The sequence below is a fragment of the Macrobrachium rosenbergii genome, chromosome 41, assembly GCF_040412425.1.
Source record: "Macrobrachium rosenbergii isolate ZJJX-2024 chromosome 41, ASM4041242v1, whole genome shotgun sequence".
Lineage (NCBI taxonomy): Eukaryota > Metazoa > Arthropoda > Malacostraca > Decapoda > Palaemonidae > Macrobrachium > Macrobrachium rosenbergii.
In genome coordinates this window covers 84,175,164-84,196,557 of record NC_089781.1, presented here as the reverse complement: position 1 = coordinate 84,196,557, position 21,394 = coordinate 84,175,164, and the positions used below count along the sequence as shown (strand labels likewise).

General features: G+C 36.0%; 1 protein-coding gene across 1 annotated transcript; it reads left to right on the top strand.

Moving 5' to 3' along the window:
* Positions 1-1,942: 1,942 nt before the first annotated feature.
* Positions 1,943-19,807, top strand: LOC136826943 (surface protein P113-like). Its single transcript, XM_067084534.1, has 5 exons — positions 1,943-2,132; positions 7,631-7,925; positions 11,185-11,320; positions 11,685-12,362; positions 14,522-19,807. Exons 2-5 carry the CDS (start codon positions 7,639-7,641, stop codon positions 15,197-15,199), a joined length of 1,779 nt encoding a protein of 592 aa, XP_066940635.1. The 5' UTR covers positions 1,943-2,132; positions 7,631-7,638; the 3' UTR covers positions 15,200-19,807.
* The last annotated feature ends 1,587 nt before the right edge of the window (positions 19,808-21,394 follow it).

Below are 21,394 nucleotides of genomic sequence, written 5' to 3'. Positions count from 1 at the left end.
ATCACCAGAAATAAATTTTTATTCTTCATTGGCTGGCGGAGATCATCAGTTATAGATCCTTGTTCTCAGGTCTACAAGTATTTCCATGTTTGTTTGTGAACATTTTGTATTTGCTATTAATCTACTATTCATTTATAATTGCACGAATGTAGTCTCTGTTGAGTGGTTTTTTCTGGTCTCATCAGATAATGTTGAGATTTTCAAGTGTTTCCATGTTTGTTCTGATAGGTGCAACTAATCCCAAAACTTTATAGTCCCCAGGGATTTTTGTAAGTTTTTCCTTTGATAAGTACGAAATCTATTGGTCTAAGAAGCTTAGATTTTCATCACCTTCCCCTTTTAGGCCTTTTCAACCTGTTTTTCTGGCTGCTTACAAATAAGTATCCATCTCATAATGTTTCAACCTGTCTGTTTTCATTTTACTCAAAATTTGTCTGATTTTCATTTTGCTGCTTCTTTTGTAGATTTGATCAGAAGCACTTTTTTTGTCTTTAGTAATTCAGCATAAGTTTTGTCCATGTTTGTCATAGTCTTTACAGTTTACATCTTAATCAACATTGTCAAGTTTGTTTTGGATTTCAACTATGTTGAACATTACGTCACTAGTTTTCTGAGCCGAATCCTGAATCAACTTTGTTAATGTCTGTTTTCTTTTATTTCTTCAAGTTCATCTTCAAAGAGTTTTTTGTGTATTCTTTGTTTAGGCCTCTTGCAATTATTACAGGTGTACAATATGTTCACTAAGAAGTATGGATGTATATCTGACCTCAATACTTGAGCATTAATAATGAAACCATGTGTCACACATTTCACAGCAAGTTCCTTCATCATCAACTTCTCCAGAGCAATGTCCGCAGGTTGCTGACTCCTCTCGATATGGGTTGACTCATCCTTCTCCAGTATTTAAAGAATTCTTTAGAGTTCCATCTTTACGTGCTACTTCGATAATTATAAAGAATTCTTTAGAGTTCCATCTTTACGTGCTACTTCGATAATTATGAGATAATGTTCGTATGATAGTTTGAGCTTCCCTTTACTTGATTTATTTCTACAGTATTTATTTTCTCTTTTTCCTTCCTCTTCTTCGCATTCACTTTGAACATCGCCCAAGTCAGGCACTTTTACACAGAGCACTTCACAGACAAGTCCTACCCCACTACAGCACATGGTATATCACGGAGGCAGGAACATTAATCGTATACTAGAACCCTCCTCGTTCATAGGAATATGATCTTGCTGCTTCTGCCATTCTCAGTTGATGGGACTATTCATAATATTAAGTTTTTGGTAACATACTGCTTCTGCCATTCTCAGTTGATGGGACTATTCATTCATATTAAGTTTTTGGTAAGTTTTTTCTGCCGTTCTCAGGATACTATTTTAGGATTGGTCATCTTAGTTCACATTTGTTTGTCTTAGGGAAAATGGTAACTTTATAACCATTGTTCTAAAACCCATAACTTATGTACCATGATTGAGTTTCTAGCTTTTGACTGTAACGCAGTATCCTACCTTATTACTGTTTACTTTCATTTATTTGTTAAATACTTTATTTTCATCTTCACCCTTTGTGTTACTGAGATTCTATTCTGATGAAAGCTTCTAGGGACAAGTTTATGACTATAACAATAGTTCAATATAGGTAACAATATACAAATGCAAAGTACTGTTTTATTTTTACTTTTTCCTCAGCTCTCATGAAGGGAAAACTATTCATTAACTGATGCACACGTTTCTTCACTGATCCATATACATTGATCTCTACATACTGTGAGTAATATCTATAATGACAGAAGATAAAACTTCTTTTACCTAGCTAATTTTTCTCATTAATGGGGATTTTCTTTTTCCAGCCCCATTGCAAATCACCTTGTTACGCAGATCCTAACGTAATCTCTTGGATGGGCGCATTTAACAAAAATTTTACTGACTGAGAGCTTGGTATTGCCTCTCTGCTGTTCTGTTGCATTACACGATTATCATCTCGAGTATTGCTCGCTTAAAAAGAACTATTACTCTGGCAAGAGCAGAGAAGTTTGTGCAACATCTCAAGCAAATCCGTAACCACCAGGGACATTCTCCTCCGGCTGTTAACACCCCTCCCCCGCCGCCCATCCCCATCCCCCAGAAACGTAAGGTTGCACGAATGCACCGTAAAACTCTAGTTGCCGTCTAAATCTGTCAAGTTCCTTTCGTGAGTTTCCTAACGACAGCAAGTTCTGTCACGTGAGTACGGGTCAACTTGTATTTTGAACTTGCTAAAGCTGCAAATCTGTTCGAGTGCTTGCCGTGCTTGGAGGGGCAGGGCATGATTTCGGGCTATGTCAAAACATAAGCATAGGGTCAGTGTACCTTAAGCTAAATCTCCACGGCTTATTAATTATTTTTCCCTATTCCTTAACACAGCTTGTGATTTAAAGTGGCTTGGTTAAAAAGGACCATTTCGTTGATTTATTGCCTCACATGGCTACTACCTTCAGGCTGCCTTATCTTCAGTCTCCAGACAGTCCTATGTTGAGCTGGGCTGGTCTAGATGGTCATAATTTCATATACTAGGCCCTATTGACTAATATTGTACCGAATGCATGAACCACATACTTTTCACAATGCTTTTCTCGTGTGTAATATACTAGCCTACTAACCATTAGATTTTGGTGCCCCACCTCCCCCCCTCCCCTTGCTATAGGCTAGGCTATAATAATTTTCAGGAAACCCCAGTGGGAAACTGGGGCTTTGGGATGGGGATTGCACCAACGTGAATTATTAAAAATGCTTGAGCCACAGGGTAAGCAGTGACAAAAATACGTGGTTTATGTTTGCAAAAGTATTGAGAAAAATACATGGTTTATGTTTGTTAAAACAGTAAAAAGATACTTGGTTTATGCCTGTAAAAGTAGTAAATAATACATGATTATGTAAAAGTAATAATACAAGGTTTATGTAAAAGCATTTAAAACATACATGGTTTATGTATCATTCACAAAACACATTATAAAGGACAAAAATGTTACAAGGCCAGTTAAAAAGATGTATCCTACCCTTACCCTCCCTAACCAGTCCTAAGGTGCCTGGTATTTAGCTGACTGGGACCACCCACCTAACCTGCCACGGCACTGTACATCACACAGTAAAATATAGGGATGCATCCTTAACCTAACCTAGGATACCTGGGCCTTACCTGACCTAGAGTGCCATAAATTATAAAGTTAATTATAGATACCTGTGTTCAACTTAACCATGCATTCCAGGTCTTAACTGGCAAGAATACTACCAGCAGTCTCCTTCATGCCGTTGCACACAGCATATTCCTTATTCTAAGGGTGGGAGGTACACAGCTGTAAGGCAAACATTAGTTCCTTTTATCTCAATCCTGGTACTTAGGTTAGTTACAAGAGGCATTTATCAGTTTCCAGAAGGGATTATTTCACAACGAGAGGTTCATATTTATTATTAAACACATGGCGTTTAAGAAACGCCTGTATGTAACTTCAGTCTGCCACGGTGGACTGATATGCGCTGAAGCCAGTTTTCCTGAAAGTTAACAGCCTTTCATGCAGTCTTGTTTGTCTGTTAAATGCAATGATCAGATTCAGTGAAGATTCAACTAGGACAGCTTACCATTGATTGCTAAGAGATTTTGCTAAGTGAATAATTTGCCAGATTGTCATAGTAATGCTCTGCTTGCCCTTGCCAGATTCTCATTATAATGCTCTGCTTGCCCATAAAATTGAAGGTTGTGAGCAGTTGTCGTGCAAGACCTTAAAATGCAGAAATGACTAAAGTTCATCTGACTCAAATGCTGATCCATGATCTGGTATTCCAAATTTAGAGAATAAGTGACAAAAGTGGTTGATAACAGGGGAGGCTAATTGTTATATAAGGGAATGTGAATGAATATCTGGACTATTCAGCAGTTCATATAAAGATACTGTTGGCATGAAAGCAGAGTTGGATAGCAGACCACCAGCTCTCATCCTCACAGTGTTCCATTGCAGAGCTGGTGTACATGCTCAGTTATGATCAGTCACAATTTAGTTGGCAGCATACAGGCAGCAGCTCTTGTTAGCATGGGGCAGGCTTGCAAGATGCGTGATCCCGAGACCTTCTTAGGTAAATCACCTTCTGAGTGTTCTTGTTACTTACAAATAGTCCCAGACCAAGGGGATCGCGGTCTACAGACTTTCTTGGTAATACAGCCTTACAGAAAAAATGTTTTTTAGTGATATATGTATACCACTTGTGTCTGGGGCTCTTCATGTCAAACTCACCCATGGTCCTGCATTGTATACAGGCTGCATGTACAGTACATATACTGTCAGGTACTTGCCCTTTTTGGATTCTCAGTTCCAGCCTGCTTTATTAACTGCCTGTTACCATTCTGACTCCTGAATAGGTGCTGACCATAGTCAGACCTATATCTGATCAGGTCTCTTGTATTTTGGTTGGTCACTGAACAGGTTATCAACTTAATTTTTCCTGCAATTTCGTAGGATTTCTGTACTTATGGCTCCCTTCATGGGATGTGATTGTATTAGAATGTTAAGATCTGAGTGAAATAATTTCCTTTATATACAGGCCTTCTAATGTAGAGAAACCTTTCCAATCTTTCTTGATTCCAGGGGAGTCACAGTGACTTCGTGAGACACTTGAGACATTAGGGTTCATTTTAATTTTGATAAAAGTGATTCAGCCTTAAAACACTTCATGGAGGTGTTCATGTCATTGTCTCTTCAGTTTCCAGTTGGTTTTAAATTCATCAGAGCTTTTGTCAAGAAACTGGTGGTCTTGTCCTCTGAGAATATAAAGACTTCTCTAACCAATCATTATTCCTACATAGCAAGTTTTACCTGAGAAGTTTTGGAGTAGGGTAGGAGGAATAGGATAGTAATACTCAAAGTGGAGGAGGATGGAGATTACCACCCCTAAGCCTACTTCTGACATAACCAGTTCTTCCACAAGTCAGGCTTTGATTCCTCCTCCTGAGGAGGAATCTTAAGCCTTCAAACAGTTTCTTTTTTCTTTCGTAGAATTGGCCTTGGACGGGTCCTCATGAGGCTTTGCCACTTAAAAGGATTTAAGTTGGGGCGTCTTCAGAGATGTTTGCCAGAGAATTGTTAATAGGATAAATTGTGGGAGTAAATGCAAGGGCACAGTGCCACCCTTACCTCCATTACCTGTGGGAAGATAGAGCTCATTCTCAACATCCCTCTTCACTGATAGCCTCACTCCCTGCTCCTGTTTGAGGTCCTGAGGATACAGCAATTTTTGGTTCAGTGACAGGTAATGGGTCGCCTTGTTTGGAGAAGCTTAAGCCTTCCGGTCATCTGTGAGGTGACCAGGAAAGATTTCCATGTTGCTTTGCACGGCAATGGCTCCTCTTTTGAAGATTTATCTTTCTAGTTAGGTGTTCTGCTAGAAGAGTCGTGCTAGTTCACATGACTGTATCAGCTTGAAGTGTAATTTTTCTTCCATTCACACTCGGGAAGAGAGAGATGTGTGTGAAATCCAAAAATTGTAGAATTTTGGGATTTCTCATGAGGTATACTTTAGTAATTACTGCCTCAGCACCTTAGTTCATCTTCTGAATTAGATGATTTGTTGTTCATTTTTCTTAATCCTTCCAGTAACAACTACTACCTCTCCTCCATCCCACGAAGTGGGATTCAGTTGCCTCATCATGAGATGGTTGAACCCTTTTCTCCTTTAGGGGGAATTTGGCTAAGAATGACTGGATCTGTATGTGTGGCACATTAGTCAGATTGCATTACTCATACCATTTCCTCCCATGTGCACTGGCCGTCTAGAAGGCAAAATTGGTGTCTCCCCTTCCGCCCCTTTGTCCTTTGAACACTCTCCAGTCTCCTAGCATGGGAAAAGATATGGAGTGTTCTTGTTTAGTATGTTAGGTTCAGAATTACTGTACAGCCAGCCCTATTCAGGTAGAAATTTGTTTATAGGCATTGAGAGTAGGAGCCTGACTTTGTACATGAATATGTGTATAGGCCAGGCCCTGGACACTTTCTGGGCTGTATAGTGGTTGTCCAACCACTGAAAATCTTTCTTAGCTCATTTTGGGTATGTTTACAACTACCTAAGGTTCATCGATGGGCTTACAATGGTAAAGAGATGCTTTGGGTGGCAGGTCTCTTCCCCATCCATGTCATTCCTAGCTTTGGATTTTCCATCCTGTGATCTTGCTGCTTAGGTGGATGAAGGTGAGGTGCATGAACAGACAGCTGTCTGAGGACCTGGGAGTAACCATGTATTATCTCTGTCCTTTATAACCAGGGGGAGTGAGTTGTAGAGCATATCATTCATCCTTGGATGATGTTGCTGCCTGCTACCTTAATATCCTGTTCTTTTAATGGTTAAGACAGATGTCCCCTGAATCTTCTTAGAGTATTGTTTGATATATCAAACCATGTGTGAAACAGGTCATACAAGCCTATATGTGAGGTCACACGAGTTAGCCTTCACTTGACCAGGAATTGGATATTTGCAGGTTAAACACCCACCTGTGTTTAACTGTCCCTTCAGTATTTAGGTGTTAGCTCAAACTGTTCAGGATGTAGCAGATTTTTAGTCTTGTATGTTATTCTGTTTTCAGAACAGTGGCACACAATCCAAGAAGCAAAACCAACCACTAAAGGAGTAATTCTGTCGTTAGTAAATGAGGCTGTGTATTCCTGTAGGAACACATAAAATTTTCAAAGTAATTTGTAGTTTTCTGAAGCATACAAATCCAAGCACTCAAACTTAATTCCTATCTTTTACCACCCAGTGTTTGTCCTTGTAGCTGAAGAAAGTAGAATTGACAGTCAAGTGAGTTTCCCTAACCACCCCCACCCATCTACCTGCTGATAGTTAACTACCTTGTTACAAAGCTTCAGTAACCAAACCAGCTGTTAATGAACAGTACTCCCGTACAAATACAGGTTTGTGTACATAGGAAAAATACAAATTATTTTGAAAATTTTACATATTTCTCCTAAGCCTGAAAGTCAAAATAATTAAAAAATGTAGAGGAATATGTGTACAAGGTGGCTTAGATGTATGGGGCAGATTCTGTCCTAGCCCAAAAAATTTTTTGAGACTGGTTGATCATTGCTGTAGCAAGAAGAGATTAGTTCTTGATCAGATAGTAGTATCCTAAGTTAAAATTAATACTGGCTTGCATTCGTGAAAGATATAAAATCATTTTAATCTTTTTTTAATATTTAGAAGATTAATTTACCTAAAGTTTATACTTCCCAGATTACTTTTAAGTTACATTTGTTTATTCTTTTCAAATCAGTTTTTAGTTAAAATTGCTTGCAGTTTTGATATTTGCCATGGCACATGTACACATTGTGTTATGTGCAGGCTCAGTAATAATGAAAAAATCTAAATTATAGTTGTATGTATATCAATCACTTTAGCCACATGTAAGCAGCCAAATGTAATACAGTGGCAAGGGTAGTATTGAGTAATGTTTAAAAAAAAATTATATATATATATATATATAGATAGATATATATAGATAGATAGATAGATAGATAGATAGATACATAGATACAGTTAGATGTAGATGTCATATTTAATTAATATACCACACAGTTAATCTTTTTCATGTTGAAAATATTCTTTCCAGACACAGAAATGCAGACCAAAAAGTCAAATGACTTTCAAGAGCTAAAGAAAACAATATGTAAGAATTATCTGAAGGATTCCTGTCCGTATGGAAAAGAATGTCGATTTCGTCATCCGCCCAAGCAGCAAGAAAAGGGGACAGACATTTGCAAGTATTTCTTGCAAAATAAATGTAAAAGGGGATCTGAATGCCCATTCCTCCACCAGAAGCCTAAACCCGAAAAAAAGCAGCGACACGATTGGCTCACATTCTGCCTGTACTTTCCTAATGGACAGTGTAAAAATAAAGAATGCAGGTATGTTAGTAGAATCTTGAATTGTCTCACAATTTGTAATGATTGTGATACTATTCCTTTTAATTTTAACTGTAAGTTTAGTTGTTCAGCATGGTCACTGATAACTCTCAAAAAGTTTTGAATGTTACAGAATTGCTCCAATTTTACAAAAAATGTAAATTTCATGCAGTTTTCAATATGTCCAGACTTAATCTTAAACAGTGCCCATAAATGTTTTGGATCCTATTTTAAGAGTCCTTATAAGTGACTATTGCTTTAGAGTATATTATCATAAAGTTTTGTATTGTTGTCTAAAGAATAACAGGGTTAAGACTATTTTTAATAAAGAAAAAAAGTAATGAATACAGATTTGAAAATAGATAACCAATGTGTTTTTGTTGTTTAGATTACAACTAGCCAACTATCAAATGAAAAGTGTAATGCACTTTTATGCTTCTTGCCAGTTTAAACAGTGCCATAGCTCATATGTAATAATTTTCTTGAAAAATTCTTTTAGAAGACTTAACTTAATGGAAAGTTCCTTTTTGAAGTTCAGATTCAAAATCAGAGTTGGGTAAGGATGAATGATATTTGAGATAAATATTTATGAATTGAGGAAAAATTATGAATTTTCAAGAATTGTTTCGAATATTTTTACATTTGGCAAGCTCCGTATTTACATACAGTCATTTGTTTTCAGTGGTCTGAGATTTCTTCCCATAATATATATTTTTTGGATGACCTGAAGTTTGACAAACATATGAATGCATTTGTTTAACCTTCCTTGCATTGCAGATAGCAATACAGTAATCTGTTGTTGGTACCAATAATTATCTTTATCAGTAGAATTTTAAAGGGGATCTCTCAGCATACATTCTGATTGAACAAACTAAAGACCAGTGAACATGCATAGGAAGCTTTTATAGAATAGAATACCCATGTGCAAAAACAGCAGAGGGAATAAAAAAGAAGGAATAGAAGTTATACATACTAAATTGTCGTCGTCATCATCATCATTGCTTTCATTGCCACATGGCGTAAAGGGCCTCTGTCCTGTAGGGGGCTAGTACTGTCAGTACACTTTATGCAGTGGACTGCAGGCATTACTGAAGGGTGTTTGCAGTGTCCCTTCAGCCCCTAGCTGCACCCACTTTTTAGCCTTTTACTTTATATCCATTCTCAGTTGCTTTTTTTCTTCTCTCCAACCTTTAACTGTTACTTTATATTGCAGATGTGGGTTTTTTCATCCAAGTTTAATTCTTAGATCCCTCTCACTTATTCATTGCATTTCTTTGTTGTGCTGTCCAACCACTCAACTCCCTCTTTTCACTGTCTCAAGCACTGGAGGCTGAAAGTACCTTAGTGCTTGGCTTTTGTCTAAATTTTATGATTCATTTGTACATTCTAAGGGCCTTTGTGAAATAGGCATATACTGTACACTGAGTAGCGGTAAACAGTTTTTGCAGTACTGAGTAAAATTATACAATACTAGTTATGGAAAAAAAATTCAATATTTTTTGAACTCCCGACCAGTTTCTCTCTTAGAGCCTTCTGATTGGTGAAATGTTGAAGAAGGCACTAACTGTATTATGGCTCTTGCTGAGGCAGATCATGCCAGCAATTTTATCCGGACTTGATGTTTGAAACCTTGAAATCACACTCGAGGTCACAAACCTTGGTGCCATCTGAAAGGGCGTCATTAGTGGAGTATGTATGCTATGCTAAATAGTTTGGTTCCATAGTTATGGCTTAAGTTTATGTTGTGGTGTAGGAGGTGTACAAATTTATGGTATCCAACCTATGATTAAGCCCTCTGGCAAGGTCCTTACAACAACAACAACAAAACAACATCATCATCATATCATCATCATCATCATCAATCATACCAAGTTTGACTGAAATTGCACCAACCATGCAGAGCTGTGATGACAAAGTAAGGTTAACGGGCATACTGATGGAGAGATGGCAGTATACATGTAGTTATCACTGAAGTACTCAATGCAGGGCTAGCTTAGTAAAACATGGTGCCTGTTATGAGCCAGCACTTACAAATAGCAGCAGAGATAATCAGACAAAGGAGGGTACTGTTGATTGCAAGGAGGGTATAACCCTTGATTGCACTGATGATAAACCCTAAAATCACACTGATGATGGCTAACCCTAAAATCACACTGATGATGGCTAACCCTAAAATCACACTGATGATGGCTAACCCTAAAATCACACTGATGATGGCTCTTTTTCCTGCTTGAATAATGTTCACTGTATTCCTAATTTATGTATGTAATGGTATCTCTTAATTGAAAATCCAGGTAAACATTACAGCACTGTAGGACAACAAGCTTAATTTATAGGGAATGCCCAGACTTTGCTATTAAAACCAATAGGTGCAGGCCTATATATTGTGTGGGTTTTTTATGCATGAAAAGAATATTTGGGGCTTTCATTTTGTTACTTTATGTAGTCTCGTGTTATTTGCATCACTAGCTATAATTACCTTTTTCAGTGCTGTATGAAACACCACTTTAATTTGAAAATGACAAAATATATAATGGATCTCAACATTTAGTGTGACTACTTTACCAGGATTGGCTTGAGAATTATAGTAGGCAGTGTATTTAATGATGTTGGAATTAACTGGAATTTAGCTATAGGTTTTGGAGTAACTATGGCAATAATTAATACCGCAAGCTTGAAAATCTAGAAAGTTCATATTTGGATGTATGTTGAACCCCAGTTCTGCAGACCATGTGGTCTAATTGTCTGACTGTAGTAAGTGATGGCATACCTAGATACCACTGAACAGTTCCTCTGTCCTGTAATTTTTCCAGAGGATGTTTTGGAAGCAGCGATAAATTTTTGAGGTGTAGTTTTCATAATCTATCTCCTCTTTCAACAAAACGCTTAAATTGTAGTTGCATTCAAATTTTATCAATACTATATGTATTGGAACTGGCCACTTTTGGTTAACTCATGGATTATTGATACCTTTCTCATAATCTTGCCCCTTTGGGTACTGCTTACACTACCTCTCTTAATTTAATATCCATATAATTAAACATTCTCTTCTAATTTGATCTTAACAAAGATTCATGTAGAGAAAGAAAGAAAAAAAGTTGACTCATCATTGCTATCAACCTTTTTTGTTTCCAAGCTGAAATGTATTATTTTGTAAAGAATAGAAATATACTAAATTCTAATGCTTGAGACTAACCCCATTAATCATCAGCATAGATCTATTTTGTAAACTTTATTGTTAATAAGTGGCTTGTATTTACAGATTCTTACACATAACAGAGGAAGAAAAGCAAACATTTCGAACTACAGGCAGGATAGGCCCACATTTGTTAGAACAGGCAATGTGTAAGGCCTTGTTGCAAGATGTCACCTTAGATGGAGTCACACCAACTTGCAAGGTACTAGGAATTACAGTAATTTTTTGTGGGGCTTAAAAGCCAACTCCATTTTGGAAAAATCAGTGCCATTGACAGATCAAAAGGAACTTGAAGTGTTTCCTCTCAGACCAGAAGTGAGGCTTTTAGTAATTTTTATGCTAATCACAATTGCCTTTTTTATTGTCAGAATTAATGAGGAAGCTTTATTTACAAGTTTCTACACTCAGCTTATATTGAACAGTGGGGGATGACAGCATCCTTATTTTATAATTTCCAATGACAGCATCCATATTTTATAATTTCCTATCTTGATGTAAAGCCTTGAGATTTGTCTTAATTTTTCTTATATTTTCCTGCTGAACCTGTACTGTACATTGTTCTTCAGGAATACCTGCAAGGATGTTGTGAATGGATGTCCTGCCCACTGCTTCATGTAAGCAGACAAGAATTCTCAGAAGCCATTATAGATATTATGATGGAAAAATTTGAAGCTGTCCTTGGTTCTCCTGAACGTTACCATGGACGTCATAAAAGTGCCTATGACACATCTTCACGACACAGAGAACCTGTTGGTTATGTGTCTTCATCTTTTAGAGATACTCACAGGCAAGATAGGTATGCTCCAGTTACTGATGAGGCTTATGGAATTGATTATGGTAAAAGACCTAATTGGTACAATGAACAAGCTGGTGGTACATTAGAATATGATCAACAAGAGTTTATGAGCACTGAAACTGATCGCATTATAAAAGGAATATATAATTTAATGAAAGCTGATGCAGGTTTACTCAGGAACACTGATAAATATGAAGTCACAGATTTAAGGTTGAAACTGAATAGTTTAGCTGAAGAAAATGCCAGGTGTCATTATCAGTATTCAAGAATGCAGGAAGGAGATGGGTATAAACCCTTGATACCATCACCTTCAGGCACAGGTAACGTCAAGTATCAAGATATTGTAAGGCGGCTGGAGAGAGAGAATATGGAAATGAGAAGAGAACTGGCAATGCTACAAGGGAGGGAAGAAAATAACTCTCACGGTGGAAGATATGGCATGCACCAGGTAAGCATATGTCAGAAATTAGAATTTCACCATTTCAGAGGTAAATTACTTTTCCTGCTAAACAGGATTAAGTCTAGGGATTTTTTGACGTACTAGTTTCACTGATAATGTATACCAAAATATTTTTACTTTTCCCTTTTATGTTACTAACTCTCTGTCCAGGGGTTAAGAAAGTAATTGTTGGTTTTTAAATGTTCCTCAGGCAAAGGCTCACTGGGTGTAACAATAGACATTGCACATGGTTCTTGTTTGATTCGGTTTGAGTAACAATATATTAAAAATTATTTTGGCATAGACTTTGGACCCTATGACAAAGGTCATGGGATAGCTGACCTAGGCACACATGGGACTGTGAGATATTTGGACTCTGATCCTATAATAGGGACTATGGGATGTATGGACTTTGGACCTCATGACAGCGCGTATGGGCTACGTGGGCTTTGGACCACATGACAAGGACTATGGCATATGCAAGTTAAGCCTGTCCCTTATTTTTACATCTTTAAAGTCTTACCCCTTCATTCTACTCATGCTCAGATGTTTCTTTTTGGATGTGCTGCTGATGCATCTCTTTGGATCTGTTCTGTATATTGAAATTTATAGCTTGGCGTGTTAGATTTGGTTATCTTTGACTTGAGTAGTGGTGAGCCAGATTGATATAATCCCATGAATCCTGTGGAGCAGAAGCTGCAATATCTTTTGTTAAAATGGTAGTATCTGTCAGTAAAGTGCCTAATACTCCACATCCTCATATGAGGAAATTCGTTGATAGTGGGATAGACATTCATCATCTATATTCTTGTTATTAACGGAAAAGATAATGCTATACTATATAGACATTGTAACATAGATATAACAGGTTTTTCCTGTATAAGGTTAGATGAGTCTGTCCTGTGCCCTTGCCATTTGAATTCCAGTATGGTTGGATCTTCACATATGCTATTTTTCCACGATTTCTCAGCCCTCCTTTTCCTTATCTATTAAATATCTGACAACTGTTCTTCATCTTTTCTCATTATGTCCTGATTATCTGATTACTTGAGATATATTTTGTAGATGCTGGACAGTTGATCATCCTAGCCATATGTCTTAGTATTCAGTAGTCACCCTTTTAAAAATTTCCATTTTCTTTGTTAGTGTCTATGTCTCTGATGCATAGAATAGTACAGGCCTTATGCACTTGATAAATTTTTTGTTATGATTGTTTTTAAAATATTTTTAATTTACTAGTAGTCTAGCAGCCTCTCCAGATCATCTAGGCTGTTGTTGCTATTTTTATATTCAATTTTTCTAACTGCCTCCCAGTACCTCCTTCCTGAAATGTTGTGTCTTCTGTTGCCTCCTCTTTCACCACTGCATGGTGCTCCTTTTATATCTATTCTCTATTAGTCCTTATATATTTCAGGCACTGAAACTCTTATTCTGTGTTTGTAATCCTGACCATCTCCAGCGACATCATCTGTTACACTAAATAACAGTACTTAGTTGAGCCTTACAACTATCCCACAGTATCTGCATAGTCACTTTCCCAAGTGCACTTTTACCTTGGCTTCCCTTCCATTTACCATAAGTGTTGTTTTGCATATGTTAATTTTCAGTCTGCTCCTTTAATTTCTACTTTTTCGTCTTTTAAAGATTTCTACAACCTCTTCTCTGATTCTGTTGTTGACATTGTTCCACCCTCATATAGCATCTCCCAGTGGCCTCCATTGTGCTCTTCTTTGGAGCTTCTTCCATTATTATGATAAACAGCAAAGGACTCAGGGCTGGTCCTTGAGGGACACCAGCATTCATTTCAGATTCTTTTATTATATTTTCATTATGAGTGAAATTGTTGGAAATTAATTTATAGTTAGAACATTATCATTGTTAGACACTTAATATTAAAACTGTTTAAGTTTTGGAAATGTCCTAGATACATGTAGCCTAGTGATAATGCAGAGTGCTCTATCTGATAGTTTTCTTTAGAAATTATCCAAAAATTTTACTTCATTCACAGCTTAGTAGGAAGTTTGTTTTTTCAAGCTACCATGTAATTTTAGTGAAATCTAAGTTTTGTATACAGTACTTTTAATTGTATATGTTGACATTTCTCTCTGTTCTATGGCAACTTTATATACATTTCTCTCAGTTGTATGACAACTTTATATACTTTACAGGGAAGTTTCAATGCAGGAGGCAGCACTGGACAAGGAAACTCTTCATATGATAGGAGAATGTATGGCTTACCTAAGCCAGCATCAAATCATGCATCAAATTATAATCCTGTTAAACAGAAAATTAACAATCAGTTAAAACAAAATATGCTTAAACAATACAAAAGTCCCCAGCAAATGAAGCAGGGTGCTTCCTATTATGGTAAAGCAGGTTACCAAAAGTATCCACAAATTAATAAAAAGAATCAACAGAAAAAGACTGTAAGTAACAAAGTAAATCAGAATCCAAAGAAACAGTCACCAAATTCTAACCAAGGAAAGCCAAATAGTGCCAAGAATGTTACACAAAGCAAAGATAATAAAGAGACAAATAAGAAAAAGGAGAATTCCAGTGTTGACACTGAAGAAAAACCTATTGTTGATGCACATTCAAGGGATGAAGATACTGCATCAGGAAACGACACTAAGTGTGAGGGGGAGGTAGCAAGGAATCACACAAGTAATGAGTCAGAAAGGGATTCTGATGAAGAACCAAAGGAAAGCAAAGAAGTCATAGAGTCTGAGACAACTAGCGAAAATGCAGGCAGTGAAGAGCCTGAGCCTGATTTACAAGAGCTAGAAAATGGGGAGAAGGAAGGAAAAACGCAAAATTCTGATACATCAGATAAAGAGGAAAATTAAGTGCCCCATAATGTAAACAAAAGGAACACACCAGATGTTTTACACAATTTTACAATGTCCTTTATACTGGATTCATTTAGTTTTTCTTTTCTCAACCAAAGGTAATAGATATCTTAATTAAAGGTAATTAGTTCCATGTTAAATACTGTATTTTAGGGAAACCTTAATGAGCAGCAGCTACATTGTATCCTCAAAGAGGAGTACATCACAATTTTCTTGAGATATGTGATAGATACTAAAGACAAAGCATTTTTTAATGTTTTCACTCCCAATTTTACCATTACATTTCTCAGGAAGTTTCAGTAGATCGTTCACTGTATTGAAGGTACTGTATTTCCATATACAGCATTTTATCTTTGTATAGTAATGAACAAAAGTTCTTACTAGAGATGTTATTGGTAACCAAGCCTCAATGTGGTTAGTTGTTTTTAGGCCACATCTGCTTTTGTTTATTTCTAAGTATGGTACATTGGTATGTCAAAAATATGCAGAACAGTCCCTATGAAGAGTCTGTTTCTGATAAGCTGTTTTTAAAATTAAGGTTTATGGCATGAATCCATACTCCTACAATAGTATGGGAAATATTAATGCCTTCACAGCAATGTTGTCATATAAGTTCACATGTCATTTAGCTCCGTACAGGAAGCATCATTGCATGAATATCTGTAGGATCCATATTTTGGGTAACACTTGAAAAAAGTAAGGAAAATTATTGGTCCTTTAGTTCTTGGCATAACATGTCCCAATGTTTATATATTTTTTTTTAATATTTCCCAACTTATGCCTAAAGTTACTGTTTATAGTGACAAAATACAGTAGTGTGTATGCGTTCTGTAGCATTACAGGACAATTTACCTATATTTTTTCATGTTTTATTAAGGATGTGTAATGTTGTTAATTTATATCAAATTTTAATGGAAATTTCTAGGGTTATGTTTGAAAGCTTTGTTGAAAAGTTTTTATTCTTGTCCCCATTAAAAGGTTATTAATGGAGAAAAATACACTATTTTAGGATGTGAAATATACTTTCCTTACTATATTCCAGGGGATAGCAGTGTTCATTTGTTTTAGCATTCAGTATGAGAGTTACTGATAGTAAAGTACAGTGCTTATGATTTACTAGTCTTAGCAGGGAGTGTGTATGCATTTTTATATTCCACATGGAGTTACTAAGGAGGAGAATGCTTCATGGTTTGAATTTTTCCAAAAGATGAAATATGTGGGAAACATCCCTTGTGATACCAGCAGAAATGAAATTTAATAATGCTATATGATAGGTGCTTTTGTATGCTCTATTGAGCTCATTTGATTTTTATCTTTACATTGAGTTTATGAAAATGACAAGGTTTTGGGGTCAGAGGCATTTGTCTCAACCTTTCAACCAAGATCCCTACTTGATCATTCAGAAACACCATTTTCCTCTGGGTAATGTGCAAGCATGGCTATTTTGAAAGTTCTTTAATCAGACCATTGAATTGCATTTTTAGACTGACATGGTTGGACATAAGAATTGTTCATTGAAGAAGATGTTAAAATTTGAGGCTACTGAGGCTGCCAAGTGAAATGGATGAAAGCAGTGCAGCCTGGAGCTGAAGAGGTGCGAAGAACTTAGCACTTTGTTGCTTACACTTACACTGTGCTAACAAGGAATAAAGTAACTGGCATCCTTTACAGAAGAGGGTGTGAATTTTTGCATCCCGCATGTATTCATAGAGAGATGAAATTTATTATTAAGGGAAAAGGCCAAGGGAACAGGTAATCAAATATCCTGAACTAGCAAAGCCCCTACAAAGACAAGGTGTGCTTTTGAAATGTGTTACCATTCATTTTTCATGATTCTTAGTTTATACTTTACTAACTAGTTTGCAGCAGCTCAGTGTGCATTGGGTGCAGACTATTTGCAGTATGTATATGTACTGTAAATGTCATGGCAGTAACCACTGCATCCTCCTCAATTTTTTTGTAATATATGAGGTATTCCGGTCTTCCATGAGTCTTTTAGATATAGGCACTCTGGGACCATCAGTAATAAAAACTGATGAGAACTAGCTGTTCTATTAAACAAACTGGTATATAAAACAGAGACGACTATGAAGGCATGCATAGAGAGGATACAATTTTGATGTGTCAGTCAGGAAGTGCAGTTTCATTATCTCCATTTGCTGTGGTACATTTAAGACCTAATCATGAGGTTAATATAAAAAAAAAAATGGATTTTTCTCCTCAGTTTACCCAGTTTGTTTTCATAGAATATGAAAATTGGACACTGTATAAGAAAGGTATTTAATCACAGCAGCGGAGTCGGTTTCCACTTGTATGCTTGAGTCTTACAATTACCAAGACATTTCTTGGTTGATTGGATATTTTGATCTCAGGGTAAAATTCTCCTTCAGTGTTCTGAGGTTTGGCATTTGTAATGTATTTATCACATTTTTTCATATGGTCAAGGGATTTGAGAATTATAAATCTGACATTCCAGACCATTACTGTGACTGAATTTTTTATTACTGTCAGGTGAGAAACAGTTCCTATGTGAGGAAGTGGTTGTAATAAGCTATATGTAACACTTCAGACTCTTTGCATTCTGTGAATACAGTGTATTTAAATGAAAGGCTATTGCATACTGTCATCCTTTCAAAGGGACAGCTGTAAGCTTCGGAACAATGCTTTCTAGAAACACTTATAAGAATACAGTACTTCCCATTACCCTTTATTGATATTACAAGCTCATAGTAAAAGCAATAACCTTTGATTGGCTTTTACACACACAACACCACTGGCTGACTGCCTTGTAATTGTACCTCTAAATGAAAATTTCATTTCATAAAGGAATGCATAAGCATTTGATGAGGTTAAGTATATGAATTACAAAAAGACTGTATGTGGAGAATTTTAAAATTACTGACAGGATACATTTGGATTGTGAGAATACTCACTGTGAAGAGGTAACACACTAGAAATCTCTCATCTGTATTAGATGATCTAAATGATATAAAGGTTTTCAGCATTACCAGTCGTTTATATTAAAAAACAAAGCTTTATGGTATGGCCACAGTTTTTGACTTCTTAGGAAAGTAAGGGTTACACAGGATTAAATATGAGAAACAAAAGTTAAAAAACTAAAATGCCAGCCCATGGAATGATGAGAAGCATGAAGAGAGGTTATTTGGCAAAACAAACAAACCCTTCAGGTCAGCCCTAAATAGAATAAAGTGTTAACTCAATGGTCTGGTTAAACTTTTCTATAATGATAAAAAAAAGTACTTGAAGATTAGCTTCAACTACATGTCCAAAATACTTAATTGGACAAGTGACAAAGTACTTTGCAAATGTGAGCAATATGTTGACAATTAAAACATGACCTAAATGGAAGGTTTTTAAACTGAATATGGTGCATATTAAAGCACATATGTATTAATAATCAGTGCACTTACAGCTTAATTTAGTTGGCACAGTTTTGGAGTTCTCCAAATTATTCATATAAGGCAAACAATGTTAAGGTGTCCTAAAAATACCAAATAAATTGCACTTGTGGAATGCATTTCCACCTACAGCATATCTAAAGGTTATCATTGTGAAATAATTCCTCCTATCATTTTTGGTGTATAGTTTTCACATATGTAGAAGTGAATTCTACACTAGTAACCTCCATTCTGAAACTGAATTGAATTTTCAGAACACCATCAATAGCTGTGGGTATACAGTATATGTATATACCTCTATGATTATCTGTGTGCTTGAAGAAAGCAAACTGCTTTTCTCTTTAGTCTGATGGTATAGAAATGGGGTTCCCTGTTAGCTCTCCTCTTGTCAGCACCTCATGTATCAGAAGTACTGAAGTGGTTGCATCTTTGTGTTCAAGATTCAAAACCTCGTAGATACTGGTTACGAAGTATGTAACAAGTTACAGTATAAAATTAATGTAACCCATAATGTTTTCTATAATTATTCAAAAGGTAAAAAACCTGTTGTTTTAACATAAACAGTACTGTTGTTTTAGGTTTGTTAGTTTCAAGCACTGCAATTTTGTATAATGGACTAAAGATTTATATTGCAGAAGTTACATTTATTTGGATACAATTATGACAAATTCTTGCATTAGTGAAAAGAATGTACATGAGGAGGGACCTCCTCTGATTTCTTTAGTTTTTCAAATGTGAAAAGAATGTGGTTTTGCTGTATCCACCAAGAATGTCAGGTAGCTATCACCTCAACTTAGTGGTGAGGAGTTGTGTAAAGTGTTACAGATTTATGCTTGGCTTTTGTTTTTTTTATGATGAAAGGTATATTTCTGTAGTGTTGGTAATGGTACATTTTTAACATGGGAACTGTGAGTAAATTGATGTTGAGGAAAATGTCATTATTAATATGTAAAAAAGAGTATAAAGTGAAGCATACTTTCAAATTGCTGTGTGATATGTAAAAAAATAGCATTGGCCCTTGAAGTATTTTGCTAGTATTTTATGTGGTAGATTCATTTTTTAAATCAGATGCAAGTTGGACAACTGTTATGCTATTTTATTCCATTTTACAAAGACATTTATTAGGTATTCCAATACAGTAATGTAAAATGTAACTTCTGTTTAAATACACTATTTCCATCTTAAATATTGGGTACTATTTTAATTCTGTAACTTATCCTGTTCAAATTATGCATTTTCATAATCTTCAATGGTTTTTTGCAAGAAGATAATTTGAATATGTGTTCATGTAAATTATTCACAATATTAAATGCATCACACAGTGGCTGAATAATGATGGAAGTACCTATGCAGTATAAGAAAAAGTCAAATAGAATTCACTTCATGGTGAAGTACTGTGTATGCATAGAATCAATTCTTTCACTTAAATAAAACATTTTACATTTGAAATACTAACAGAGTAATGCAGTAATATACCACTAAGAAATACAATATGGATTTATGATTAAAGATATAAAAAAAACGTGGCAAATCTACTGCAAGAAGAAATAATATCTAAATGACAAAAAATCCATCATATAATTCTTACTTGTCTTTAAGGAATGATTGATCCCCCCCAAATGGGAGTGAGCAATTATACCATTAAAAATTTGAAAAAGTTTTTTTATCATTTACATTAAAGGAAATGGTAAATGAAAACAGAATTGGTAAAAGGTCGAAAATTCTCTTTCCTACTAACCAAGAAACCTAAAATGAAATTCCCTTATGAGACCCAGCCTTGCCAATATTTGAATCCTGACTAGCATTAGTGCTGTCAGTGCACCATACGTGCTGTCAGTGCACCTTACGTGATGCACAGGAGGTCTTTTAAGGGTCTCTGCAGCATCCCTTTGGCCCCTAGCTGCAACCTTTCTCATTTCTTGTTCTGTACCTCCGTTCATATTCTCTTCCATCTGACTTTCCACCCTCTCTAAAAGTTGTTTTCTAGTGCAGTTGTGGGGTTTTCCTACTGTTACAACTTTTAAACCCTACCAACAGTCAATTTAAATTTCAGTGCTGAATACCTCATAGGTCCCAGCGCTTGGCCTTTGCATAAATTCTGTTCCATTCTATTCAATTTACATCTTGCCTAGCATACAACTTGGCTTGAGGAAAGTCTTCAAGAAAGCTGAAGGAAAATTAGCAGCTGTTTACTGTCAAATAAAGGGAGGAGGTAAAAACCCTCAGTGCCACATTACTTTAGGGTATTTCAAGTTTTGCAAAGATACTAAGGAAGACTATCCAAAACTCTATAACTTCCACTGTATGTTCTCGAGAATGGAATTTAGAAAGGCACCCAGTATTAGGAGAACTAGCTTATTGTTGAAATGTACAACCCAGGTTTTATGTGTATGTATGTATGTGTATATATGTATATGTATACACATTCAGGCGGAAGTATACAACAACAAGCAGTAGTCCAAAGAAGACAACAGTCAACAAAGCAGTTGCATATTTATTGTAAGAAACGTTTCGTGTTCCTTAAACACATCATCGGTCTGTAAAATTGAAAAATACATATTAATTCTCTTAATTCAAAATTAAAGCTAAACTAAAACAGCAGTTACATTCTTTAAAATTACAAAATATATAAACGTAAAAGGAAGGCAAAGAATTTTTTTTGTAGCATGCCCAGTGAACACTTAGGCCAAGTGCAAAGGAGAAGAAGACACGTTGGAGTTTAGAAGAGGTGCATGACGTTTAATAAACAAAGACTCAAGGGTCGTTAAGTACG